The sequence below is a fragment of the Canis lupus genome, chromosome 25 (genome assembly GCF_048164855.1).
Source record: "Canis lupus baileyi chromosome 25, mCanLup2.hap1, whole genome shotgun sequence".
Lineage (NCBI taxonomy): Eukaryota > Metazoa > Chordata > Mammalia > Carnivora > Canidae > Canis > Canis lupus.
This window is the reverse complement of record NC_132862.1, coordinates 7,094,991-7,122,882: the sequence shown is the minus strand read 5'-3', so window position 1 is coordinate 7,122,882 and position 27,892 is coordinate 7,094,991. Positions and strand designations below refer to the sequence as shown.

Genomic DNA, 27,892 nt, shown 5'->3' with positions numbered 1-27,892 from the left:
TTTCAACTTTTCTTAATGACTTTAATTGGAGACTCAATCTCTGTAAACCATAGTTCCAGCCTAGTTCTGTGGGACAGCATCTAGTTCTCCCTGAGGTCAGGGGAGGAGAAATGCATAATTGAGGTTGGAACAGGGAACCCCACTCTCCCTGGTCTTTAACTCCAAAGTAATTCCAGCAAATTATGGCTTCTGGGTAAGCCTTAAAGTAATTGTTAACGTCACCAAGCTGTAAGTTCCTTCCTTCTGATGCAAAATGTTCCTCCTATTTGGGGAACTCTTTCACAAAATATGTGGGATCAAAATATACCTCTGTACCTGCACTAAACATCTACAAGTAGGAAGCTTCTTGATGGAGTCATTGGGCTGGCTGCAACAACACTCAGGCCTGGAGAAGTTCACTCCCTCCCAAGTTCACTCACTGTGTCAACCCATTATCCTCTCCATCAAGCATGAGAATTTTCCCAGACCCTGTTCTGAGAGGATATAACCCTAGAAAACACCAAATACCCACTGCTTGATTTCCATGACTGGAGTTCTTTGAGGCCCCAACATAGGGCTGAATTGCAGTTTGCAGAGCTGTGTATGATAACAGCCATTATAGTAACCTTGAATTTTTATCTGCTGTTCTTCTTAAGAACAATTGAAAACACCTTCACAGTAACGATATCATCAGGTTTGCCCTCTCACCAACTCCAAAAAAGAGGAAAGAGAGCCCACCACTTCCCTTTACATTAAAAGGAAATATGAGGACTCGTCTATGGTTTCACTTCCCATCCGGGCAAAGGGCTACAGAAGGCTCCCATCTTCTCTGTGTAGACTCTATTTTCAAAATGCTGGAGCACAAAGATTTGAGTGTTTCTCTGCATTTTTCTTTTTTGTGTGTGTCTTTTCTCTCATTTCTAAAGGCATTTCTAAACTTAGGAATGCCTCCCAGTCTCCTCCATCCCCCTCCAGCCCGGAGCAGATAGCACCTGAGTCCTGCAAGAACTTTCACTGCCGTCATGCCCCTAGCTGGCTCCAAGCTCTATTGGGTAGAAGATACCACATAGGCAGTGGCGATGTATTTCTTGCCATTTCCATAGGTGGACTTGTCCCAGGGATAGGTCTGGATGGCCAAGGGATACCCACCCAGGCTTAACTGGCACCTGTGGGGAAAGATGGCCAAGTCATAGGGGCCCACCGTGTCTTTCCATGCCCATCCCCTGAATGGGAAGATTAAGCCCAACCCATGTAGAAGGGCTCCACCCTGACTTGAACAGCCCCCAAGAGAACCGTCACAGCTTTCTCCAGCCATTGTCTCCCACTCACCATGCCCAGGCAGCCCTTCAAAACCTATACCTTATTCTCTAGCTTCCTAAAGAACATTGCTCCTCATCTTTCCCAGAGCAGTATTCTAAAATCTCAGATTCTAGAGCTGAATGCCCTGAAATTAAATGTCTGCTCAGGGTCTCAGAGGTATTAGGACCCAAAGTCCTCAAATATTAGAAGGTGAAGCCCAGTGGTTTCAAGCTATACTCTCTGGGGCTTTCGAGTTCCCCCTCTCAGCCTTGGAGACCAAACAGAGAGGCTTGGAGCCCCAGGGCGACTCCATTTCTAACTGTTTCATCTATGAAGGTTCTGTACAAGATTTCATGTGGTTTTGCTGCTAAATAAAGTTTGACAACCACAGTCTTATCTAACAACTTCATCTCCCAAGTGAGAAAACTGACGTCCAGAAGGGTGATTTGTCCAAGCCAATGAGTTGCAGAATCTGGCTCTCCCGACTGTCCTGGCTGCAAACAGCATGTGGCCCCAGCCTGCTCCCCAAGCCTGGCTGGCCCAGTACTTACAGTTTGCCTGGCCTGGCAATGAAGCACAGGGAGTAGAGCGCAAATTCAAACTCGGGGCTGCTGCCAATGAAAGCTGAGCCCACTTCCTTATAGTAGCCATCCCAGTTGAACTGCATGGCAAGCACGTCGGGGTATGAATCCCACTGTGGAAGGTAGTAACGGGCCTGGTGAATATCACGAGGAGAGAGGTGGCAAATGGTAGCAGCTGGCCAAGATTTGGTGAGGGCCCATTAGGTGCTTGTGTGAGTTTTCTGGGGAAGCTAGATTTGTGACATCGACCAAGGGAACAGTCTGCCCTGCTAAGGTGTCTGAGTGTGACTTGGATCCTCTATCTGGAGCTGTGCATCTCCCTGAGAGGCCAGAGCCAGCACTCCTGTGACTGGTACCAGGGCAGCAGAAACCATAACTGTTTCTTGTGGCTATCACATGTGGAGGAGAGGGACAATTTATTGTCCCCAAATTATTTCTTGGCACAGGGCAGCAAAGGTCTCTCTCTTTTGTTTTAAATAAAATATATGGAGTTGAACTCAGACTAGCCAAGGCCACATTCTAAAGAAATTCAGGCAGGGGGTAACTACACATCTCTGAGACTCGTCTTCCCATCTGAGAGTCCTCCCCTGCCCCGAGCCTCCCATCCAGAGACAGTGTTCTCTGCCTCCTGCTCTCTGCAGCTCTGGAGCATTCACTGGAAGGGAATCTCGGGTCCTGGCTGCCTAAACTCTGGCAGATAGGGGAGTCATCCTCACAATCCCCACTAGGCGGCCAACAAGAGTCAGGGTGAGAGGCAAGTGTGGCTGTTCAGAGTGCAGTGAGGGCAGGAAGTCTGGGTACCAATAAGGCTTCTCCAGCCCACGGGGTCCACACTCCGTACTCACAGGGCCGTCGTAGATGTGACTGTAATAGTCAACCAGGCCCTCCTTCTCCTGCATGTAGAAGCGGATCCAGTTATGGAAGCCGGTGACTTTGCCTTTTTTGATTTCACCTATAATAAAGAGTTCAAGGTGGGTGATATGGGCCTCCCCTCCAACACCTTTTGCCCCTCCCATGCCAAGGCTGTCCGCCTTCCTCGGACTTTGGCTCATAGAATGCCCATAGCCCAGAGGACCATGCAGAAGTAGAGAGCCACACCCCCAAACACATTTTTCTTCCTATGTGTATCCTTTGGGAGCCCCAGCATCTGGTCCCCTTTCCCCTTCAGAAACTCCAGAAAAGACGGTTCCTCAAAAACAGTTGCTCAGACCCCTTCCTCTTGGCCTGGGAGTGGACATGCCTGTCTCTGCTAGCTGCTTGGCAGCCGATTCATCGGTGCCTGATGCTGCCCTACTCCTGAGGGAAGCTGTCTCTCTTCATTCCTCCAACTCTTTCTTTCCAAGCAAAATGATCCCACCTGAGAAGACGTGTTCAAAGCCACTTGAGTCCTTCTCTTCATTGCCTCTTGAATAGAGCCCAAACCACATGTTCTTCAAGTCGTTGACAAACTCCTGTTCTGAGCTATAGCGATCTGCGCGGAGGAACATAGAGGACTTAAGAGAGGGGAAGGCAGGACCAGGTCCCAGGAAGCAGGGAAGGGCCACCTGCTCTAGCACATCAAGAGACACAGGGTTTCAACCAAAAATGTATTCAATGGGGTGCCTGGGTGGCTCAGTGGTTAAGCGTCTGCCTTCGGCTCAGGTCAAGATCCTGGGGTCCTAGGATCGAGTCCCATATCAGGCTCCATGCGGGAGCCTGCTTCTCCCTCTGCCTGTGTCTCTGCCTCTCTCTCCATGTCTCTCATGAATAAACAAATAAAATCTTTTTTAAAAAACTGTCCTTTCAATAACTATGCACAGTGCCCCTGTTTTGTGCCAAGCCATATCTACAGGCTGAGGATTCAACAGGGAATAGCAAGGACAGGATCCCTGCTTTCACAGTTTCCCTCCCAGTGGAAGAGACAGCTAATAACCAATATGATTGCAGATAAGTGCTATGAAAGAAATAAAGCAGGGTACCCCATGATGACCAGAGGTGGGTTGGGTTGGGGAGCTCTTCTAGAAAGGAAGATCAAAAAGACCTCTCTGAGTAGGTAGCATAGATCAGAGACCTCTGAAGGGTAAGGGATAGGCCACACAACATCGGGGGAAAGTTTCTTCTGCGTAGAGGGAACAGCAGGAGCAAGACTCTAAGACCACCTGGGCCTCGCGTTCAAAGAGCTAAGGGAAAGCCAGGGTGGCTGGAGCACAGTGAACGCAGGGAGGAGAGGAAGGACAGGAGGTCGGAGAGGTAGGAGCGATCAGGCCTGGCAAGCCATGCCCAGACGGATGGGTGTCAGTCACAAAGTAATAATACAAAAAGAGTTTAGAATTGCTAACCACGTTCTATGGGCCCAAACTATCTTAAGTGTTTCCAGTCCTCACATTGAATCTTCACATAAGGTGGGTGCTAATTACCCCCAATTTAGAAATGAGGAAATTGAGGCCAACTGGGGTTGTGTAACTCCCACGAGATCACAGGGTCGATAAGAGGTAGAAACGGCACTTGAGCCCATGTGACCATTACACATGTCAACTGTCTCTGAAGGACTTTACAGCTTCTCGGAGGCGAGAAAGCCACCGAAGGCTTTTAAGCAGGGGAATTATGTGATAGCTTTGTTTTTAAAGGCTCACTCTGGTTGTGTATATAAAAAGTCAGTGGGGCGTACGAGCAGCGGAGAGATCAGTTTTGAGGCTAACACATCGTCCAGGCCAGAAGGAGTGGTGGCAGCCGTGGAGGAGGGCTGAGAAGTGGGCGGACTGGGGGTAGATTTTGAAGGAGGGTGCGATGGACATTCCTGATGGAGGCACAGGAGGCGGGGAGCCGTGAGGCAAAGAGAAGAATAGAATATAACTCCTGGGTTCAGGCCTGAGCAATGGGATGGACTGTGGTGTCATTGATGGGATGAGAAAGACCAAGGAAGGAGGGGTGGGAACCATGAGTTCTCTTCCCACTAAGTTCTTTTTTTCATTAGAAACACAGAGAGAGAGGGAGGCAGAGACACAGGTAGAGGGAGAAGCAGGCTCCATGCAGGGAGCCCGACGTGGGACTCGATCCCAGGTCTCTAGGATCACGCCCTGGGCTGAAGGCGGTGCTAAACCGCTGAGCCACCCGGGCTGCCCTCTTCCCACTAAGTTCTGAGTAGATGCATGAGAGAACCACGGGGGGTGGAGAGGCAGGTGGGACCCATGAGAAAGTCGGGGCCGGAGCTCTGACTTAGGGAGCCACAAGGTACCAACTGCTACTCAGACTCATGGGTGGAGGATACCAAGGAGATACCAGACACATTCCATCCTCTCAAGGACTTAAAACACGGTCAGAAAACGAGACAAAATGTACACAAAATAGCAGACAATGGTTTCACCCTCCGGATGGCTACCGCTGACCCGGTGCTAGGCCTTGCACTGAGCCCTTCATGTGCATTAACCCGCCAAGACCCCGTTTCACAGATAAGGCTCCGACAGGTAAGCTAATTTGCCCAGGCTCACACCACTAACAAGTGGTAGTAGAGTCTCCGTGGCCCAAGGCTATGTGGAGCTGCCCGCCCCCCACCCTCGGCCCCCCGACCTCTGAGGACACGCTGGAAGCCAGTGGCGCGCTGGGGCTGGGGCAGGTGCAGCGTCAGCAACGCGGGATGTGAGCTAGAGCTTGAAGGACAGTCTGGATTTGGCCAGGGAGAGGGGTGAGGGCAGGATAGTAACGGAACAGCCTGGCCCCAGGCTGGGATGGGATCGATCCCTGGGTGCCTCATCTCAGACAAGTCACCTAGCCTGGGGCGGTGAGGGGAGGGTTTGCTGCTTCTCCCTGAGAAGCCTGCGGGCCTGCTCGGCCTCCAAGTTGTGTCTTGTGTTTGCTGCGGAGGAGCAGCAGGGGGCGGTGCTGGATCGCGCCCTCTGCACAGGGGCTGCCCGCGTGTCCCCAGCTTTACCTGCCAACCTCCTTGGGCCTCACTCGAAAGGGGAAAGGGACGGCAGGCAGGTGGGACCAGCCACCCCGAGCCCCGGGCAGAGGCCAGGACACAGCTGCCCATAGGGCCGGCCCCGGCGTGGAGGAGAGGACCTGCACACGGACCAGCACCACCTCCTGCCTTTCTGCGCCTCAAACCGTTTTTGGTCTGGTTCAAACGTCTCCCTATCTGGAGCCCCTCGAGCCACAGCCCCTCCCGGTAGAAGGCCCCTCTGGAACTCTTGGGGATTTTCTGTTGCTGCTTCCCCAGCCAAGATGCGGAGAGTCAGCATCCTTCCTGGACCCGGAGCGGGGGTGGGGGAGAGGCTTAGGGACCCTGCAGGCCCCCCACCAGGAAGGGGTCCGGCCCGGCGGGGTGGGGTGGGGTGACTCCCCCTCTTGCAGAGGCCCTGAGACTGAAGCAGCGAGTGGTGGGGACAAAGGACGCAGCTCCGAGTCAATCAAAAGAGAGGCGACTTCCAAGCAGACGGAGGCTCCCTCGGCTCGAGGCCCGCCCGGGGCGGCCCGGGCTCCTCTCTGGCCCTCCCCGTCGGCCACTGGCCCCCAGGCCGCCCCCAGCTGCTGGCTTCAGCTGCCCCGCGGCGCCGCAGGGGTGCCAGGCCCTCCCCAGCCCTGCCCCGGGGCGGGGGGGGGCTCACTCTGCTGGCGGAGGAAGCCGTCCAGTTCCTTGAGGACCGCGGTGCCCATGACCGCCCCGAGGAAGGCGTCCTGCTCCGCCAGCTGCTGCGCGCCCAAGTGCTCCCCGCGGCCCGTGGCCCGCTGGTAGTTGTTGAGGAGGTTGATGAAGGCCGCGTAGGTCGGCTTGGAAAACAGCTTCTCGTTGACGTACGTGAAGAGCCTGCGGGAGGCGGAGGGAGGCCCAACGCCGTGAACACGGAGCGGCCCCCACCCCACGGGGCGCCAGACAGGCCGGGGCGGGCATGCGAACGCAGGGGGCCTGGAGACGCTCTCGAAGCTTCTTCTGCTTCAGCCCTCGGAAGGCCAGTTCCATCAGCAGCCCAGTCAATCAGGAAACCCTCCCAGCTGGACGCCCACAGTCCCTCAAAATGCCTTTATTTGCCTCTGGGGACCTCGTTTTCTCTCTGCCTTGGATCCTGCCTGCCCCGAGGGGAAAAGTGCCAGGGTGGAAAGAAGCAAAGGCGGGGGGCCCGGGGTGGCAGTGCTGGGGGCCACCGTGCGGGAAGACTGGGGGGACTCACGGTTCCGGGCAGTGGTCCACTTGGTCTCTGGCCTCCGAGGGCGAGATGCGGTTTTGGCTGTTGAGAATGATGTCCTGCTTCTGGGCTTTGTTGACGTCCGCCCTGTAGATCTTCTCAGAGATGCTCTGGAGCTCCTCCTTGGTTATGGCATCACTGCTGTAGGAGAAGCCCTCTGGGAGGAATTGGGGGGCTGTCTCAGCCTCAGGAAGGCCTGGGGGCGCGGGGCCTCCATGTGCCCCCTCTTCTGGGCACCTTCCAGAAGCCGGCAGCCAGGGAGCGGGGCCGCAGTCCGTCACCCTAGGGGTCGGAGGCCAGGGGCCTAGCGCCTAGAGGATACCTAAAAGCGGCACGTGGCCTTGCCCACAGAGTGGCCACACTGCCCCCCTCCTCCTGGAAGCTTCTCAGACTGGCATGCCCCAGAGTGACCTGGAGGGCTTGCCAAAGCAGGGCAGTGGGCCCACCCCCAGCGTTTCTGATTCAGTAGGTGTGGGGTGAAGCCCTGGGGTCTCCCTTTCTAGTACATTCCCGGATGATACGGATGCTGCGGCTCCAGGGGCCCCACCTGGAGAACCATCATTGCCCCGGAGAGCTCCTCCGGCTCGGGGGCTGCGCTAAAGGGAGCGGGAGACTGACCGTGGTGGCCACAGAGGCCCTCGAAGTCCTGGCAGCAGTTCCCAAACTCTGGGCAGCGGGCATCGCAGTGGCAGGGCTGGTGCCTGTCGAAGGCCTCGTGGCAGCGGGCCTGGCAGGAGCTGGGTGCCGAGTACAAGTCTGGGACGACAGGGAGCCGTGAGTCCAGGGCAGACCCCTAGAGGTCGCCTGGCCAGCCTGGGGGGGGGGAGGGGGGGGTGCCTCCAGCACCCCCCCCCCCCCAGCCTCACTCCCTCCCCGCTCCTGTGCAAGATCTCCAGGGAAGGAAAACAAACAAGCTGAACTGGTGCACACCCTTCTGGGTCAGGAAGCCCTTTCCGAGAGGCCGAACACTACTTTGGGGCCTGTTGTTTTGCAAAGTTTCCCACTCTAAAAATAAAAGCTCTTCCACTTCCCTCCAGAGGCCCGGACGCCCTTTCCTGCCTACCCCCGCCGCCCCCCCCCAGCTGCCTGGCACGGCCTCTTACGCCGCCCTGCGCTGCCTTTAGGGTCCGCCTGGCTTAGGCCTGCGCCTGCTGCCACCAGGGTGGCTGCATCTCTGGGTCACCCCTTCTTTTAGCCTGAAGCCCCCCCCCTTAGAAAGGCAGACTCACGGCCAGGGGGGGCCTCCAACATCTCTTCCTCCAGCTCCAGGAATGGCTCGGGCTCCTTGGGATCCTCTTCCACTGGAGGTCAGAGAAGTAGAGTCACTGGCCACCACCCCCCAGGCTCCCCACCGCCAGAGGGCGGAGAGGGGGGTTCCTTCCCTTCCCCTCCAGGACAAGCAGTGCAGGGGCAGGAGACACAAAACAGAGGCTAAGGCACAAGGAGTAAGTACCAAGTGACGAAGGAGACAAACTGAAGATGGAAGACAGAGGGGATGGGCCATTGAAGGCTGTCATTAAAAAGTGACAAGAATTTTCCAGGCAAAAAAAAATTAAATAAATAAATAAATAAATAAATAAATAAATAAATAAATAAATAAAAGAATTTGCCCAGGCGACAATTCTCCCTGCCCCTCAAACGCTCTGGTGTCCAGTGTGGCACAAAGAGGAGGGGGGGGTGGGAAGTGGAGCCTTCTGGACTGACACCTCCCGTGTGGGTACGACTTCTCTCCAACCTAAGTTGACAGACGGAGAGGCTCGAGCATCTCCAAATGACAGGGAACAGGTCACTTAGGGAACATCCCTTACCTACCATAAGTCCCAGTCCCAGTCAAGGGTGAACTCCACCCAGGCGCTCGGGGACTAAGAACTGTTTCCTGCGATACCAACTTCCCTTCTTTCTTTACAACACTTGGCAATGGCGGTGGAGACTGGGGGGCGGGGGGTGCCCAGAAAAGCAGGTTCCTATTGCTGCCCTGCTCCCTTGGCCTGACTGTGGTCCGGGGCTCTGGGACCAGCAGGGTGGGTGGAGAGGAGGAGGAAGGATGCTCCTGGGGACTCTGGGCTCCTCTCCCTCACGCAGTGGGGGAACTTCCCCCAAAGAAGCAACACTATTCCAAAGAGCTTCAGAGGCTGTTGGTGAGTTTTCCGGGTAGTGTCCTGTTAGGAACATCGGAACCACGGGTCCGATGATGCATCGAGCCAACAAACCTCTTCTGATCACTGACTTCGTGCCAGGCCGTGTTCTGAGTGCTGACAACCCACGGGGTCCTCAGCCCAGCCCATGTCACGCTAACGAGACTCTCAAGGGCTGACTTAGAGTCTCAAGCATCAGCTGTATTTTTCCTGCCGGAAAAGGATTCGGAGTTGCAAATCAGACTTGGAGACGGACTGGCTCCTAAGCTAAGTGCTGTCCGCGCCGTGAGATGCCAGCCCGATGGTCCGAGGCGCACAGGCTCCCCTGGATCTGCCGGGCACCGGGCGGGGGAAGGCGGCAGGCTCTGATTCTGGCCCTGAGCTCTGGACCAGGGCTTCCCTACGCGGGCCGGACCAACAAAATTTCAGCTAGTAGAGATGGTGTTTCCGTGTAAACTGAATGAGGGTTCCTTCGAGGTGGAAGCAGCTCAGTGGGCACATGGCTGGGCCAGCAGGTACCACCTTTGGGAAAACTGGAAAAAGGTACTCCTTTCTCTCAGCAGACACAGCTCTTTACCAAGGCACATGGACTAGCAAGAAGGGTACAGATTCGATTTTGGTCAACTTGCCTTCTCCGACAGGTGCCCTTGTGCAGTGCACAACCTGCACCACCATATGCCGTGGGCTTGCTGGCCGTTACCCACCGTGGCTTCAGTCAGTGATCACGTTTTGCAAACTGAGGGTCAGGGCACATGGTTTGACAGTGAACTTCACAAGGCTTCATGGCACAAAGCAGACCATTTATCTGGCGGTCTAACACGCTGGAAGCTTCCAAACAAGGGGATTATTCAAAATTATTTTTTAAAGCTATGTTGTTGGAGTAGCAGAGAAACAAGGGGCTCTTGAGAGCAGTGTGTGTGCCGTTTAATCACTGGACGGGGAATGACGGATTGGAGATGTTGCAGCCGCCTGGGTCCACTCATGCTAGGACGAGTGGTGTGAATCACAACAGTCCCTGTGACGCCGGGCGGTCTTCCTGGCGGCACACAAGCTGGAAAGCTCGACTCCATTTTTACACTGTTGCAACGTAAAGTGTTGAACAACGAGATGGGGAATGTAATACGTGCTATCTTAATGTTTTATGGTTAATTATCATTTTGCCGTTTGGGGAATTACTTAAACTTTCAAGATAGTGTCGCTAATCCTGACCCTTCAGACAGATGATCCAGGTAAATAACATCCATTTCCTTGTAAGTTGGGGTCTTACACTGGGGACATCCTAGAGTATCTGGGACAAGTCCTGGCCAAATCCCCGACCTTTGCTCTGCCCTCAGTGTCCTCACTCAGGCCCCTTGAGCCCCACCACCAGGCTTGAACCCTGCTCCAAGCTGCTGGACACCCAAGCCAGCGTCCTTTCAGGCACTCTGGCCATGGGCATGGCCTGGCCCGCTGTGCCTCCTGGACCCTTCCCCCCCACGAGGAGCCTCACCACTGCACAGGTGCTCATAGTCCTCACAGCAGTCCCCATGCCGGTGACACCGGCGGTCACACTGGCAGGCAGCGTCCCGGTTGAATTTCTCATTACAGCGAGATGCGCATGACTCCAAGTTTCCTATGAGCAGTAAAAGTCACACACTCAGCTCTCTGAGGAGCCCATTCTCCTCATCGAGGTGCCCCCTGCAGTGGGGTTTGCAGACAGGGGCAGGGGCCCCACCTGGCAGGAAAGATCGTTGCTATCTGCAAGGAGAAATATATGCACAGCCACCCATGCACCAGTATAAGCCTCATCCCCACCGCCCACCACCCACCACCCACCACCCACCCTATACCGCAGGGCTCATAATATAGATGAGGATCACAAACCTGAATGCCCAGGGAGGCCAGACCTTTAATATAAGCAAGTAAAGAAGCGGGGAGGTGGTAGGAAGAGGTGGGGATCGTGACAAACTTGGAAGTGATGTTCGGTCTGAAATTGGCAGCCACCATCGGTCCCAGCCACTCCTGCCATATTGGGATGCAGGCTCAGTGTTGCTAGAGCCTCTAGGTTTTCAAGAGAAGCCTGAATTTTCATGTGACAGTTTCCAATTTTTACAAAATTCAGACAGACCGGGACGCCTGGGTGCCTCATCGGTTGAACATCTGCCTTTGGCTCAGGGTGTGATCCCGGGGTCCTGGGATTGAGTCCCACATCAAGGTCCCCACGGGGAGCCTGCTTGTCCCTCTGCCTATGTCTCTGTTTCTCTGTGTGTGTGTGTCTCATGAATAAATAAATAAAACCTTAAAAAAAAAAAATCAGGGCAGCCCAGGTGGCTCAGAGGTTTGGTGTCACCTTCGGCCCAGGGTGTGATCCTGGAGACCCAGGACCGAGTCCCATGTTGGACTCCCTGCATGGAGCCTGTTTCTCTCTCTGCCTGTGTCTCTGCCTCTCTCTCTCTCTCTCTCTGTGTGTGTGTGTGTGTGTGTCTCATGAATAAATAAATAAAATTTTAAAAATAATTTTAAAAAAATCAGGCAGACCAATGAAAGAAGTCTGTGTGCTGGTGGTGACCCACAGGCCACCCTTCATCTGTCCCATAGATGAAGGTAAGTCACTGCTGTCTCAGTGATCCCTCCTGCCCTCTCCCCTGCGACACCCCCTTCCTCTCATCCTGTCCCTTTTAGGTCTTCTGCTGGTTTGTTCTTTGTTCCCCTTCGTCGGGTCTCCCCTGCACCCTGTGTGCCCCGGGTCCCGACTTTCTGTTTCCTCTAGTCTTTGGCATGCATTTGAATTAGTTCATGCTTGGGTAGGGCATGAGGCGAGTATGGGTGAGAACTGGATTCTGGAATCGGATCCCTTGTGTAACCACAGACCACATCCCTTACTCCAGCCACGTGGCTCGCAGAAGCAAATGTTTGGTCCCAACGGGGCATGGACAAAAAAGCCTTTGAAAGAAATGGTACAAATCCACTACCACTCCTAAAATCACAAATGCCCACCCCAGCAAAGACAGCGTCGGGAGCACGCCAGAGCGACAGCTGGCTTTGGGGGCCCTTTCCTTCCACTTTGAGCTTTAAGGGTAATTACAGAGTCTTTGTTTCCACTTGAGGTTCCTGAGGTTTGGATCTCGGAAGGCTGGGTTTAGGGGCCAGGCTGTGGGCTACGGAGGATGTCAAGACCGGAGTCAGGGTTGCCATGAGAGTCGGAACTTGTAATGAACGCAGAAACCGAAACCTAATTTGCTTTAGATTGAGAGTTGTGGTTGGGATTTGGGCTTTCGTTAAATGTATTGATGAAGTAACAATTTTGCACCGATGCTTAGCGGAGGAAAGGGATGGGGGGGGCGGGTAGGTTTAAGACAACTTCTGGGTTGAAGAGTGTGTCAGGATTAGGAGAAGGGAAATGATCCCACTTTTGCTTTGGGACTCGGTTCTGGTGGTGATTCCACACAGGTCCGGAACCTCAACTTAAGCCTGGATGGGGTGGGAGGTGAATATCAAGGACACGGGTTTAGTTAAACTGGCTTGGGCGGTGGGGTTAGGGTTTACACAGTATTAATCAGGGTGGCATAGCAGGGCAGGGGGGGCTTGAGAACCTGGACTCCGATGCCAAAACTGCTTGGAGCTGGAATTCTGGTCCTGCTGCTTTCTAGCTAGAAGATCTTGGGCAAGTTATTTGACCTTCTGTGCCTCAGTTTCCTTGTTTATGAAAGTGTCATAACAATGGAGTCCACCTCACAGAACAGCTCTAAGACTCGAATATGTTGATTTTGGTAAAGCACTTGGTACGGAATGACACATACCAGCAACACACGGTGGTTAGATAAACAGTGACGGTGTTCCGTGCCCCCTTGGCTGGAGCAGTCTCCCTGGCCACGTGCTTAATCTGGGTTTCAGCGGGGCCGCCCCTCAGACTGGGGTGTCAGGGCATTTAGGTGGCTGACAGTTTCCTAGCTGACATCATTGCTATGAGCCTGTGTTCTGCACATCAAAGAGGTGTCAGGTCAAGGTTAACCAGGTCCTGAGGCAGCCTCGAGTTGCCTCCGGGGCCTCCAATGTGGCCAGGAAGGCAGGCCTTTGATCCAGTGGATTGTTCTCGAAAACAACCAGGCCCAAGGCCGCTGGTCCCTTCAGGCTCAGGGGAACACCTCCTGAATCTTAAACGATGCTCCCTTGGAACCTGAATGCAAAGAACTCAAGGGGGAAATTTTTAGGCCGGGAGGAAGGCTCGGTCAGCTGCCTGCCCGGTCAGCCTGGCAGGACACCCAGAGTCCAAAGGGAGAGAATTCAGACAAATCAGGGCAAGGCTTACAATGGGCCAGATCAGCAGGGTCCCGGGAAAGAATTCACTTCCTTCCAGCCGCTGGCACCAGTTGAGAAGGGCGCCACGTGAATGGTCAGCTGTGGGGAGCTCAGGAGGCCACCCCCCACCGGCCCCGGCTCAGTGGACTTTTTCATCTCGGTTCAAGAGCCCTGTCCCCGTAAGAACCCCTGGAAACTCCGTCCGCTCAAGAGGACCTGGGGCTTGGGGGGTGGACGGGAGAGGTGGGAGGGACTTTCCTCACGGGCGTCTCGCTGTGCTGTTCTGGGGACACTCAGCAGGCCAGTCACCCTGACTCCACTGGGGCGCCCCCACCCTGTGCCTGCGGCCCACACAGGGCTCTGCGGGTGCCTCGCTCGCTGGCCAGGTGCTGAGTCACTGCTCGGCAGCCCTCCCGCCCGGCTCTCGGGCCTCTGCCTTTCTTCACTTGGGCCTTGCCCGGCTCAGACTCAGGCTTTCCCTCCAGCCCCCCCTTGAAAGGCTTAGGGCCTCCCCTCTCTCAGGAGATGCCCAAGCTCCCCGCGCTCTCCAAGACGGCCGTATGCTAGAACGCCCACCCGCATCCGCGCTGCCCCCCAGGGGAGTCAGGTCCCAAGCCTGGAGGTCCCTGTTGTGGTCCCCTGAGCCACCCTGAGGGCTGGAGCATCCCACACCCGTGCCCGTCCGGGAGCCCCAGAGGCTGTTTCCCTGGAGACTGGGCGCACCAAGAAGGCTCATTTCCAGGACCAGCTTCCTGCCTCGTTCATTTGGAACAACCAGTGATTCCTCCATATGGTCCATATTCCTGCATCTAAGCTCTGGGATGCTAGAACCCGGAGAGACAAGAGCCGAGCCTCCCCCCACCCCGCCCCAACCTTAGGAAAGAAGGCCTACCCGACTTCCCATCCATCCCACAGCCAGGCCCCATCACCACCCCGGGCACCACCCCAGGCGCAAGGGCTCCACCTGCACCTCTGAAGCTACTGTGGCCTCTGCCCCTGGGGGTGTCCACCACCCCCAAAGGTCTCAAGCCACCCTCCTGTCCTGAGAGCGGGGTGCACCGACCCAGCGGCCACTCCTGCACACTGAGCTGGAAGTTCTCACGCCCTTGCTGTTGGCTATCCAGCACCCATGGCCCAGGCGGAGCTGATTCCCAGCTGCTCCACGGTGGGGCCAGAGTAGAGGTACGCGGTCCCCCCAAGTTTGCGGGGGCCTGGGAACAGCTTTCTCCTCCAAAGGTTTTTGAACCTGGAATCCCACTAGGGGTCTCCTTATACACAACCTGACTGGAAATGAAGACATTGCTCCCAGGAAGATTTATAAGCATGATCGCAATCAAAACCCCAGTTCAGGGCAGCCCGGGGGGCTCGGCGGTTTAGCGCCTGCCTTTGACCCAAGGCATGATCCTGGGGACCTGGGATCGAGTCCCGCGTCGGGCACCCTGCATGGAGCCTGCTCCTCCCTCTGCCTGTGTCTCTGCCTTTCTCTCTCTCAATCTGTCTCTCATGAATAAATAAATAAATAAAATCAAGAAAGAAAGAAAGAAAGAAAGAAAGAAAGAAAGAAAGAAAGAAAGAAAGAAAGAAAGAAGAAAGAAAAGACTAAACTGTAAAAAAAAAAAAAAAAAAAAAAAAAAACCTAGCTCACTGAGATCTCAGTCCAGGTAAGATGCTTTTTCATTCACTGTCTTAATCAATCCTCACAAGGGTCCTATTTAGGACCAGCCCGGGTTGGGTGGGATGTGTATCAAGCTCTGATTCTTTGTCCTCTGGGCGGAGGAGGGCTGTCCCCACACCTCTCAGCTCAGCCCCCTCCCTTGGCACTCGTTCCCACTCACCCATTAACCAACCGCCAACTAACACATCAGCATCAGCACTTTGCACAGCCCCTGAACAGAGAGCTGTGCTGTTCCTCTGCAGGTCCCATCCCCTGCACCGCTAGTCTCTGGAGGCCAGGATCCTTCTCTCTGCTCTACTTCCTCCAACACCGGGTCCAAGACCCATTCCTCTGCCCACTTGTACAGCCTAGAGAGCCCTCAGCCTAGCTCTCGGCCCAGGGCTCCTCCGCTTTCCCCCTGAGCCTGCCCATTCTCCTGAGGCTTTACCCAGAGCAAGGCCCCACCCCAAACAACCTCACCTGCCCCTGGGGCAGAGGAGGGAGTGACCAAGGACAGCCAGGCCACTCAAAGCCAGCAGGCCACAGCACCGGCAGCGGTCCCACAGACAAACCCTGGTGAGATCCAAAGTCAGGCTGGACTGAGGGATGTTTGGGTCTAGTCTTCCAAGGAGTCTAGAAGGGGCTTCCATAGGTTAGTCCATCAGGGACAACTAGACTCTGACACGGACAGGTCTAAGGTGCTCCATGGCTTTAGGACAGAGCTGCCCCTCCCTTGCCCCACTATGCTCACCCCCTACCAGGTTCCCTAACCGGCTGCTTTTTTTCTGCAGGGCCCTTTCACACCCACCAGATGATGACTTACCAGCCCAGGCCAGACTGCAGAGCGCGGCCACGATCAGGGGCACACAGGCCTTCATGGTGCCCGGTTGGAAGCCCCAAGTGGATTGGCTCTGGGACTTTCACTAGAGTCAGGTGAATGTCACAGCTCTCAAATGAGCCTTATTTCCCAGGCTGATCCTTTTAAAGACATCAGAACTTGTGGATCTGGTACCTCCAGATCCTTCAGGAAGAAAAAGGGGAGGGAGGGACCCCGGATGGATAAGAGGTGGAGAGGGGGTGGAGCCCTACAGGTGTTGGAAGCCAGAGGGAAGGTGACTAAGCAGGCAGGTAATTCCAGATGTTTAGAACAGGTAATACGAGCTGTTCGTAGCCAGAAAATAGGTCATGCAAGCTGGCACCTCAAGATGGGCCTAGTTGGGGAGACGGGGCTCTCCGGCCAAAGTGTGAGCGCCAATGGGCTTGTCTTTGGGTGATGTCCTCCAAACACCCACCGACCTGCCAGCCACTGTCCTGACCTTCCAAGCAGCTGCAGGCTGGCTTCATCTTTGAGTTCCCGGTGCTTAATCTGAGGAACTTAATAAGGGGATCATTATAAACCTGACAAGCAGTTAAGAGCTCAGGCCCGCGTTGAGGTCAGTGCAAGGAGAGACATAGGACACGTGGGTCAGAAATGAGGGCCCCTCTTATTAGCATCAGACCACCTGTAGCTAAATCACCCCAGAAATAGCTGCAAATGGTCTCTATTTCTTGCTGAGTCAGCATCTCAGGGGTTACAGGTTTCAGGTTCTCACAGGTTCCAATTTTACGAGGCCAGCGGTGGGCAAGAGCCCTAGAGGCAGCCAGAGGACGCACCCTTCCTCTCCTGGGGTCCAGGAGCCCACTCCTTTCATCCCCTACTTACACTCATCTTCCCGAGGACCCTCCCCTTCTCGACACTCCTTCCTCCCCAGGGCCAAGAGCAGAAGCACAGCAACATGGGGCTGCCAAGTTTCCCCTCCTAGAAAGGTAAAATCTGCTAAGTGAAATGCCCTTTCCAGAAAGAGCACTGCGTGGACATTCAGACTTCAGTAAAAGAGAACTCTCACATAAAAAGGCAAAATTGATAAACCATTGAGTCTATAGTGACTTTTTTCCAGGAGTGAAGTAGGGGAGCGTGTCCTCCTCGGCTGGAGTGCTTGAAATGTGGGATACTGAGCTCCGTTTCCTCATCTCTGGAATGATGGGGTTGGACCTGACAATCCCTCCCAGGTTCATTTTGGGGTTTCCCCCTCCACGCCCAGGGTGAGCCACCAAGGTTGCTTGAGGAGAATCCCCCAGCCTCGCTGTGTGGGGATGAGACCACATGTGGAGCTCCGGGGTGCAGAGGACAGCTGCGGCAAGCCACCTTGCAAGGTGACACGTCAGCTGGGACCTTCCATGGAGGAGGGTGGCTGGTTGAAGAAGTGGGAGCAGAAAGGCTGCTTGGCTGCTGGGGCAGGAGAACAGGCTGCAGCCACTGCTGGCAGGAGCCCGCAGCCCCTGGGGGCTGGTGGCACCCATGGGGATCTCGGACTCTGGTTAGTTTAGGGAATAAAGGAGACTGTCTCCGGCTGGGCCAGGAGAACAATGCCTCAGAATTTTGGGGTGGACGGTGCCTTCCAAGGGCCCTTGGCTGAGGCCGGATGTGTGGAGTCTGGCCAGGGCAGCCCCCTGTCCAGCTGAGCTGCCTGTGGGGTAGAGCTTCCAGGGCAGGGGTGCCCCCTCCCAATAGGGGAATTTTAGGTCAGTAGGGGGACGGTTGAGACTGACTCCATTGAGCCAGAGGGCGCATCTGAAAGACCTGGGTCCTCCAACAAGAACCACAATTCCAACTTTAAGGACAACCACCAACACCGATGGAGCATGTGCCGGCGTATCACACTCCACGAGCCTCCCATGCACCCTCTCCTCCACTCTCACTACAACCCTTAACAGTACTATTGTTAGCCTCATTCGCAGAGGAGGAAACTGAGGCACAGAAAGGTTGGGAGGTACAGCCAGGAGCACCTCAGTAAGTTATGCAGCAGGGCCTCCAACCAGATGCCACCCTAATGGGCACTGATGCCATGTCGGCCCACAAAACACATCAACAACCGCTTCATCACGTCTGGGGTCCGACACAAAGTGGTCTGGGCTCAGACCACGTGGAATTGAAGGGACCCCAGTGGTCACCTGGCTCCACATCTCTTAGGAAGTTGCAAGCCCTGCACAGCCCTAAGAGGCTGTCCTGCCTCCGCTCGCGTGCCTCTGTGCCTCTCAGGGCTGCTCATCCCTGCTCCCCAGATCTGACTCCCAAACCCCAGGACCGTGTAAGCCAAGACGTGCTGACATGGAGAAAAGTCGTTAGGACAGTAGGAAAAAATCCAGCTAGCCAACGTAGGAACACACATCTGTGCACTTGTGCAAAGATGCCTCAAGGTCAATTAGATGCACATTGATGTATACAGAGATACACGCATTAAATGCTATTTCGGGGGCGCCTGCGTGGTTCAGTCAGTTAAGTATCTGCCTTCGGCTCAGGTCATGACCCCAGGGTCCTGGGATCGAGTCCTATGTCGGGCTCCTGCTCAGTGGGGAGCCTACTTCTCCCTCTCCCTCTGCCGCTCCTCCTGCTTGGGCTCTCTTGCTCTCTCTCCCTGCCAAATAAATAAAATCTTTTTTTAAAATTAACATACAAATGGTATTTCAGACAGCAGCTGGCCTGGTCTGGACAGAAAGCTCTGCTGCTCTGCTTTCCAGGTTTTCCCCCAGTTAGGTTTTCACATGGGCTTTCCACCCTTGGTTAAAAGGAGTCCCAGGAGGCTGGGTCCTGGACACTTGGGGCCCGGAGGGGGTGGTGACAGGTGCATGGGGAAGTGATATTCCCGTGATGAGAACACCAACAGAGATGCCTCCTCTGATCAGGAAGTGGGGACAGGGTGCAGCTGTGGAGGGTGAAGGCACATGGGCAAGGATCCAAGAGGCAGCCAGGCCATCAGCCATGTGGGGAATGGGAGTTGCATGAGCAAATATTTACTGAGCACTCACTAGTATGCCTGGTGCTGTGCTGTCACTGGACTGGCAGGATTCAGGCCCAGCTGGAAAACTGCTCTTAGAACCTATTGGCTTCTTGTGGGCTGGAGGACAGAGAAGGCTTGGCATCGGACTGTGGGGCTACCAAGGTGGTGAGGGGTCAGGACCAGCAGGCTATGGGAGAGACGGGACTGGGGAACTACCAAAGGGGACATATGCCGAGGCCGGCTCACCCACCATCCTTGTCCTCTGTGAAGCCAGGGTTGCGTCACTTCAGCACAAGGCCAAAACTGGAGGGGCCCTGCAGCTGGCCCAGGACAGGTAAGGCCTAGAGTCGCCTCCCAGGGGGACCCCTGGCACCTGAAGATGCTAGACCTCCAGCCTCCGTCCCACCGTGGCCTGGAAGTGACCCAGGATAGAGACCCAGGACAGTCACCCACACCTGGTCCCCTGTGAACCACCTCAGTCTGTAGTTCCCTCTTCATGAATGAGTTTTAGAGCGGCTCCATGCGTGGTTTTCTTTCACATTGATTTGTGTGTTGTGTACCACAGTAGGGTATCCAGGTATTTCTTTTTAGGTTTGTGGGCAGCCCTGATAGTCAGCATCACCCTCTCCACCTGTCCTGGATGCATTAGTCAGACGTGCCACCTAGGCCATTCACCGGAGTCCCAGGCTGTGCTTCTGGTTCTGCTGGTCAAACCCCAGGCCACTCCTTTACCGGCCATGCCCTTGCCTGTCCTGTCCATCTCCTACTCACCTCTGGTCTCAGAGCAAGGCCACCCTTCCATGAGGCCTGACTTCAGCCCTCCAGCCAGAGGACTCCCTCCCGCCTGTGGACCCAGTTCTTGATATTTGTCCCAGGTGCCTTTGACACATCACCGCACCTCTGGTGCTGTTGCCAACGTCGGTTAAGCCCTGCACTGACATTTAATTTTTCATCCATACAGCCTGTTTCTTCAGCTCCCCTCTGAAATTCCTTTGGAGAGGGAGTCCGCTTCCCAGGTCCCCTCTACTGTTTGGTTTTGTCATTGAATATATGTTAAATAACCATCAACATGTACGAGGGACCAAGAATAAATGAATGAGCAAACTGAGCCTTCCAGCCCCACTTGTTATAAAGGCTCAAGGGAAGATAATGAACAAAACAGAGAGCTGATGGATCCCTCTTTGGGATTAAGAAGCTTCTTAATTTGCACCTGGTGGGGGTTTGGGGGCAGTGGGTGGAAATGGGGTCTTGGCATTCATCGTGCAGTTATGTTTTCATAGCAAACACACCCTTTGGGGTAGTATTTCATGTTTGTTTGGAACTGGTGGAAATTTAGGGGCATCTAAACCCCCAAGCCAGCCCCTTGGCATCACTACTGCAAGGGGCAGCCAACGCAGGGACCTGACAGGGCCTGGGATTCCAGCAGCTTCTGACTTCACAACGGAATATTACAATATACCTCAACCTTATCCCACTTTTTAGGATCCCTAAGTAACCACCTTCCATACATTCTTCTTTTTTTTTTTTTTTGCCAGTGGTGCTAATGTTTCTTTTACGCTGCCTAATAGTGTTTATAAAATAAAATTTCTGTTTCATGTCCTCAAACCCCAATAGGTTTGGGGAGGGTCTGGAGGCAGAGACAGGAACAAAGCGAAGCGATGAGACAGGCAGACAGAGATAAGGAGGTTCGGAGAGACAGCAAGGGAGTGAGCAAGGGCAAAGGCAAGAGGGCGAGCTAGAAGCAGCCGAGCAAGAGCCAGGCCCTGGCACGAAGCACCTCACCAGCCCTTTGCCCCGGGTGCGTTGGCACAGCTGGCCTTTCTGCCCTCAACAAAGACGACAGTGGAACTGGCAGGAGCGGTTCCTACCCATCGTGTGAAGATCTACGACCTTTCAAAATTGTCATAATTAGTGTCTAAGGGGGGGTGGATGATAGGCAATTTCCTCCTTTCTCAGCATTGGCTCATTCACCTGACTTCGCCAAGCAAAACGGATGCTGGGACAGCTCAGCCTCCAGAAGGGGAGGGTGACAACCCAAGAAGCACACAGAAAGCTGTGATTGTGGGAGCAGAACACAATGCTGAGACTACCTGGGTTCGAATTCCAGTTCTTCCACTCACCAGCTATACACCCCTGGGCACATTTCCTGACCTCTCTATGCCTTGGTTTTCCCCATAACTGTAAAATAAAGCAAGTAAGAGTACCTGACAAGGCTCTTGTGAAGATTGAATGAGGTAATACTGGCAAAGCTCTTAGAACAGTCCCTGGCACCTAACAAGATCAGATAAATGTGTGTTTTCAAAAACCAGGGCCAGCCAAGGCAATCTTCAGAAAGAAGACCAAAGCTAGAGGTACCACACTCCCAGATTTCAAGATACAGTACAAAGCTGCGGTAATCAAAACAGGATGGTACTGGCACAAAAATAGACACGCAGATCAATGGAACGGAACAGAGAACCCAGAAATAAGCTCACACCTCTATGGCCAATTATTCTATGACAAAGGAGGCAAGAATATACAACGGGGAAAAGACCGTCCCTTCAATAAATGCTGTTGGGAAAACTGCACAGCTAGTGCAAAAGAATGAAACTGGGCCGCTTTCTTACACCCTACACGAAAATAAATTCAAAAAGGATTAAGGACCTAACTGTGAGAATGTGAGATCTGAAACCATAAAATTCTCAGAAGAAAACATAGGCGGTAATCACTTTGACATCAGCCATAGGAACATTTTTCCAGCTATTTCTCCTCTGGCAAGGAAACAAAAGCAAAATTAAACTATTGGGACGACACCAACATAAAAAGCTTTTGCACAGCAAAGGAAACCATTAGAGAAGATATTTGCAAATAAGTTGCAAACGATACATCTGATAAAGGGTTGATATCCAAAATATATAAAGGACTTATACAACTCAACATCATAAAAACAAATAATCCAGGTAAAAAATGGGCAGAGTCTGAATAGACATTTTTCCAAAGAAGGCATAAGAATAGCCAAGAGACACACGAAAAGATGCTCAGCATCACTCATCATCAGGGAAATGCAAACTGAAACCACAATGAGATGTCACCTCACAACTGTCAGAACAGCTACACTCAAAATGACAAGAAATAACAAGTGTTGGTGAAGATTGTGGAGAAAAAAAAAAAAGGACCCTTACTACACTGTTGGTAGGAATGCAAACTGGTGCAGCCACTTTGGAAAACAATATGGAGAGTCTTCGACATTTTTAAAATAAAATTACCACGTGCTCTAATAACTCCACTACCGGGTACCTACCCAAAGAAAACAAAAACTAACAAACTAACTCAAAAAGATATAGGCACCCCTATGTTTATGGCAGCATTATTTATAATAGTCAGCATATGGAAGCAGCCTAAGTGTCCACAGATGGACGAGTGGATAAAGAAAGAAGAGGGGAAACAAAAAAAGAAAGAAAGAAGAGGGAGATGTATCTATATCTATATCTATATTTATATAGTCCGACTATTAGTCACAAAAAAAGAACGAAATCTTGCCATTGGCAACAACATGGATAGATCTAGAGGGTATTATGCTAAGTGAAATGAGTCAGCCAGAGAAAGACAAACACCATATGATTTCACTCATATGTGGAATTTAAGAAATAAAACAAATGAACAAACAAAGAAAAAAGAGACAAACAAAAAAACCAGACTCTTCAATACAGAGACTAAGAGGCGGTTACCAGAGGGGAGGTAGGCGGTGGGTAGCGGGGGGAAGGGGGTGATATTAAAGAGTACACTTTACATGATGAGCACTGGGTGGTGTACAGAATTGATGAATCATTATATTGTGCATCTGAAACTAATATAACACTGTACGCTAATTATACTTCAATTAAAAAAAAAAAGCAGGGCCACAAAAGATCTAGTTTGGAGAGGATGGTTAGGGAAGCCTCCGTGAAAGAAAATGACATTTAAGACAGACGTGAAGCATGAGAAAGTGGCAGTTTCTCTAAACTCTTCATAATGTGATTCCTTTTTATAAATTTTAAAACCAAATTCGTATTTTAAAAATATAATGTGCTTTTGAGTATGTTCAAGCATGTCACTTTTGAGTATTTCCAAGTTTAGGGAGATGACTCTCAGTGAGTCACACTGTCTAACTCACCTGGTTTGGTTGCCAAAGGGAACCACTTATTTTCTGGGGGCAGGGCTGTAGCCTAGAGGACTAAGCTTCCATCTGGGGGGAGCTCGGAGCTGGGTAACAAAACTCCCCTAATGCGTTGTCTCAGACTCTTCCCTTCCTATCTCTCCCTTAAAGTGACCATGAGAGGGGTACCTGGGTGGCTCAGTGGTTGAGCATCTGCCTTTGGCTCAGATCCTGATCCTAAGGTCCTGGGGTCGAGTCCTGCATCAAGCTCCCCTTGGGGAGCCTGCTTCTCCCTCTGCCTATGTCTCTGCCTCTCTCTGTGTATGTCCCATGAGTAAATAAATAAAATCTTAAAAAAAAAAATGTGACCACGAGAAGGGTTAGGAGGCTGATCTTCAGAATCTTTCCAAGTTATGTATCTACACAACAAGGGCCTTCTACAACCAGAATTCAGGCAGGTGGCAATACTTAAGGGTAGGGGACTTTCTGAAAATCCTTCTGGCAAAATGGCTTGCAACTGACGCTCCCTGCCTCAGACAGTCCTGGCGGGAGGCCACCCCTGGGAAGATGCCCAGAGAGTCTGCAGCTTGATGACCAAGAGGGGTCTGTGCCCCATCATCTCTTCCATTGACTTGAGCAGCCTAAGTCAAGACACTGAGAGTGGGAAAACATCCCAAGTCCTTCTAGTCAAAATCCCTCTTTATAAATAAGGAAGCCAAGAGAGAGGAAGAGACTTGCCTGAGGACGAGGCCACGTGCCACTGGGCTCCACCCACTGCCACCCACGGAGGACTGCCCTGACACCCACCTGTGCTGCCTCAAGCTCCGGTTTACGAGGCACTTTTCTGGAAGGCAGAGTAAGCTAAAAATGCCTTGCTGTCATGACCCCAGCAAAAAGTCCTCCTCTCTCCACCCCTCCACGCTGGCTATGGTCCCCTCAGTGCCAGGAAAGCCTGCTGCCTCCTCCACTCAGCAACCCAGAAACAGTTCTGGCTGCCACAGCTCACACCCCAGTAAGGAAACTGAGGCCCTGAGTTCTCCCCGAGGGCCAAGAACAGGTCAAGCAGAGTCAGACGAGGCCCTGAGTGTAGGGCTCCTTCACCCAGGGTCCACACCGGTCAAAGTCTGAACATTCACAAGCAACTAGAATCCCACACCTTCCCATAAAATGTGGATCTGGGCTCTGAGCCACCCTCCCTCTTCTTCCGGGAGTCCCTGGGCCCATGCTCCTTCCCCAGTGTCCACCTACCACCAGCAACAGCATCCTTTCTGACCACGACAAGGCCACCTGCTCCAGGAAGTCCCTAGGCATGACCAAGAAATGCTCTCAGAGCACAGCTGAGTCAGACTCAGCTTCTCAGAGGGATCAGCTTTCATCATCACTCGGAGGGACAACAGCCATTCATCACCGAGGCCGTAGGCCCCTTCGCACCTGCCCTCAGGTGCCCCGTCCTGCCGGGCAGCAGGAGGTGGGGCTTGGGTCTCGGAGAGTCCAGAATCTCAGAGAAGGGTGCCTGGATTGAACAGGGCAACTGGACAGGCTGGGGCCTTAGGTCAGGCCCGTGGCCCTGGCACCTGTGCGAGAAGCCTAGTGCTTACGTATGGGGCAGGGAATGAGGTTGCATTTAGAAATGCGTTTACATTCTGGCCTGTCCGTCCCTGGAAGGAATGGGGGCCAAGAACAACTGCAGGGTCAGGGTTTGTCCCAGCCACCAGCCACCAGCCACCAGCCCCGTACTGTCCGATGCTCGGGATACTCAGTGGTTCGTACCAGCAGTGAGCGGTGAACAGCCCCAGCTCTGGGAGGCAGAGCTGTGCCTAAATGGCCTAAATGCTTGGGGTGAGCGGTGAGACCCTGCGGCCCTACGCATCCACCCCTCTCTGGACGTGTCCTCTGGGGCATCCTATCCCTTCTGACAGCTTTGCTCCGCGTCCATCTGCCCGGCCGGGCGGTCAGCTCCAGGAAGCCAGGACTACCTGTCGCATTCACAGGGCCCTTGCCACGTAAGATCTCAAAAATGGAGAGAGGGAGGGAGGAATGTACACATGCCTGGGCCCATTCCTCTAAGAGAAGAAAACATTGGGGTTCAGCGAGATTGCATCTGGAGTGCCAGGGGCACGAGGAAAAGACAGGGGTGAGCAAAGGTCCGTGGCACGGGCCCAGCTGAGACACACCCAGTCTCTTCTCCAGTCCATCTGCTTATTAGCCAGCTACGTGACCTTGGGCAAATCATTCTGTGCCTCAGTTTGACTGTAAAAATGGGGGTGAGGGGTAGAGATATGTGCCCTAATATCAGTCTAAAAATAATAGAGGTGGTGGGACGCGTGGGTGGCTCAGCAGTTGAGCATTGGCCTTCAGCCCAGAGCGTGATCCTGGGGTCCCGGGTTCAAGTTCCACATCGGGGTCCCTGCATGGAGCCTGCTTCTCCCTCTGCCTATGTCTCTGCCTCTCTCTCTGTGTCTCTCATGAATAAATAAATAAATAAAATCTTTAAAAATAATAATAAAAACTAAAAATAATAGAGGTGAAAGTATGCTGGAAAGGATGAAAACTATTCAGATCTAAACCCACCAGCATGATAAATGCTATGAATAACAGCAATAGTAAAAAGATTAATCTTTGCAGCTGGGGAAGCCTAGTGGCCCGAGGCCCGGGGGTTGTGGACGGAGAGGAGGGCTGGCTCCCAGGGAGAAAAGCCGGAGCAGCCAGAGGGTCAGACGGTCGGGCTCCCAGACTGCCCTCCCCTCTCACCAGATCCTGTTCGGCCTGCTGGAGAGGCATGACCCTCCCTGACGTGCACCCCGTGATTAGCGTCCCGGCCTTCGCAGAGAAGGTGAGGCCTAAGGGATGTGTGTGCATCTGAGAGGAGGAATTACCTGCTGCATTCTGCCCCCCTCCACCCTGGGGCACAGTGTGTATACACGCGCGCGCACACACACACACTTCTTCCCTGCTTCATATCCTTTTAGGTAAGAGATTTTTTTTTAAGGCCTCATCTTATACTCCCCTCTCTCAGCACTCCCATGAGGTCATTCTCCCATCATCGCTGTCCTGAGGCTGGGACACAACTGGGAGACCCCCCGCACACAGCCCAGGCTGCTGGACACAGTTCGATGCCCCCCACCCCACCCCTATCCCCCATGCCTAGGCAGTCAGGGAGGAGAAGGTGACCATGGCCCTTAGAGCAAGAAGCCACCATGACCTAGAGCCCTTCCCTCCTCCATGGCACCCAGCCCAGTCAGCAGGGTCCCAGCGCCCAGCCTGTGTCCTCTTGCCCATCCCGGGCACTGTCTTCCTGGCCAAGCCTCTCCCAACAGGCTCAGAAAGTGCACCCGAGAGATTAAGGCAGCAGGGAGGTTGCCGGGCAGTCCGAGGCAGAAGGGAGGTTCAGGGCCAAAGCTCTTTCAGGACATAGGTGTGACCACAGAGAAGAAAAGTAGAAGCGATGATGGGGGACCCCAGCCCTGAGCACGTCCTGGGGTGGCAGGGCTTACCTCGCCCTGGAGTCTGAAAGGACAGCGGAGGGCTGTGGCCAGCGGGCTGTTCCGGCCTTTGCCAAAACCCCATCAGACTGTGGGTTTTGGAGGGAAGAGAGCCCCTGGGAGTCCTGACGCACCAAGGCTTGGGCCTCCTGTCATGACTGCTCAGCTCCAGAAGCTTCGTGCCCCGTGGTCCTGCATCGCCACCCACAGGCAAGGGGACCAGTCGGTTACCCTGCCGTCTGCTCTACCCAGGCTCTCCCTGGAGAAGCGGGCTCTGCCCAAACTCCACTCAAGGTCTTGCTGCCCACCCACCCCGTCGGGCGGAGGACACAGGACTGCCAAGGCCGTCCCCTGGGCTCTGCAGGCAGAGCCGCAGTTTGACTCGTTTGTCCCTAAGGGCTGCTGGACTGAGATCATCATGCCCATTTTACAGACGGAGAAATGGAGGCGGGCAACCGTTCCTCAACTCGCTGTGATTCTTTCAGAAACCGGAGGTACAATCCCAGCTGTGCTGCTTCCTGCCAAAGGCTCTAACCCTCTCCGGAAGCAGCTTGCTTGTGTGTCCCGACCTCAGGGGTCAGAGGTCTGGCAGTGCAGGGGGGAGGGGAGGGGAACTTGAGCAATATGGGGCCACACCTGCTGCCTGCCAGCCCCCAGGTATGGGCCCACTTCCCCCAGATGCCCGAGGGCCCTGCTGCTCGATGCCTACCCTGGGGTCCCCCCCAGGCAGAGAGGCCCAGCACCCCCTGCCGGGCTCAGGGTCACAGGAGGCAGAGAGGTGGGAGGCCCCGCCTGAGGCTTCCCCACAGGAGCCCCCCCTGGGTGGGAGGCAGTGCCGAGGGCAGGGGCGAGGCCTGAATGCTGCAGAGCTGGCTGGGACCCTCTCAAGAAACTGGGTTTCCCGGGAGCCTGCTAGGCCTCTGCGGCCCTTCTGTCACTGGCCATGTCCCCGAGGACCACCCAGCAGGCCGAGCCGGGCTGCAGACAGGGACAGATGGACAGACAGCACTGCAGCCAGGAGGGGCGGGCCAAGAAGCCAGTTGCAGCCGGACTGTACCGGGGTCTCAGACCACTGTGGCGCTCGCAGGGGCTCCAGGCCCAGCAGCGGCCGAGGCCCGGGGTCAGGGGTGGACGGCAGGCAGTCCCGGGGACCAAGCAGCGCCGGGACGGCTCGCAGCCCATCTGGGTCCACCCGGGCTCTTGGGGTTGGGAGGGCCTGGCCTTCGCTGACCCAGCCCAGCAGGGCCCGCCTCAGATCGCCTGGTAATTTCTGGAAGCTGCAAGGCCCCTGGGGATCACCACTCCCCTACACGCAGCCCCGGCCACACCTGCCTACCCGCCTGTTTATCTCCGGCTCCAGGGCCCTGGGATGAAAAGCAGGACCACTCCCCAG

At 54.2% G+C, this 27,892-nt stretch overlaps 1 protein-coding gene and 1 long non-coding RNA gene across 4 annotated transcripts; one reads left to right on the top strand and one right to left on the bottom strand.

Moving 5' to 3' along the window:
* Nucleotides 1-27,892, bottom strand: ENDOU (endonuclease, poly(U) specific). 3 transcript variants are annotated; one of them, XM_072798206.1, is made up of 11 exons: nucleotides 18,932-27,892; nucleotides 15,909-18,540; nucleotides 10,643-10,765; nucleotides 8,248-8,319; nucleotides 7,637-7,774; nucleotides 7,004-7,175; nucleotides 6,443-6,642; nucleotides 3,217-3,330; nucleotides 2,705-2,811; nucleotides 1,830-1,972; nucleotides 1-1,145 (listed from the first exon to the last, which is right to left on the bottom strand). In XM_072798206.1, the coding sequence occupies exons 2-11, from the start codon at nucleotides 15,961-15,963 to the stop codon at nucleotides 1,025-1,027; spliced, it is 1,245 nt and encodes a 414-aa protein (XP_072654307.1). In that variant the 5' UTR covers nucleotides 15,964-18,540; nucleotides 18,932-27,892; the 3' UTR covers nucleotides 1-1,024. The 3 variants fall into 3 exon arrangements, with proteins under 3 accessions (XP_072654307.1, XP_072654306.1, XP_072654308.1); XM_072798205.1 differs by having other exon boundaries at nucleotides 15,909-27,892; XM_072798207.1 differs by lacking the exons at nucleotides 15,909-18,540; nucleotides 18,932-27,892 and adding an exon at nucleotides 12,933-15,844.
* Nucleotides 13,016-16,994, top strand: LOC140617203 (uncharacterized). Its single transcript, XR_012017406.1, has 4 exons — nucleotides 13,016-13,610; nucleotides 14,347-14,613; nucleotides 15,877-16,018; nucleotides 16,837-16,994. It is a non-coding gene; the product is annotated as an uncharacterized lncRNA (long non-coding RNA).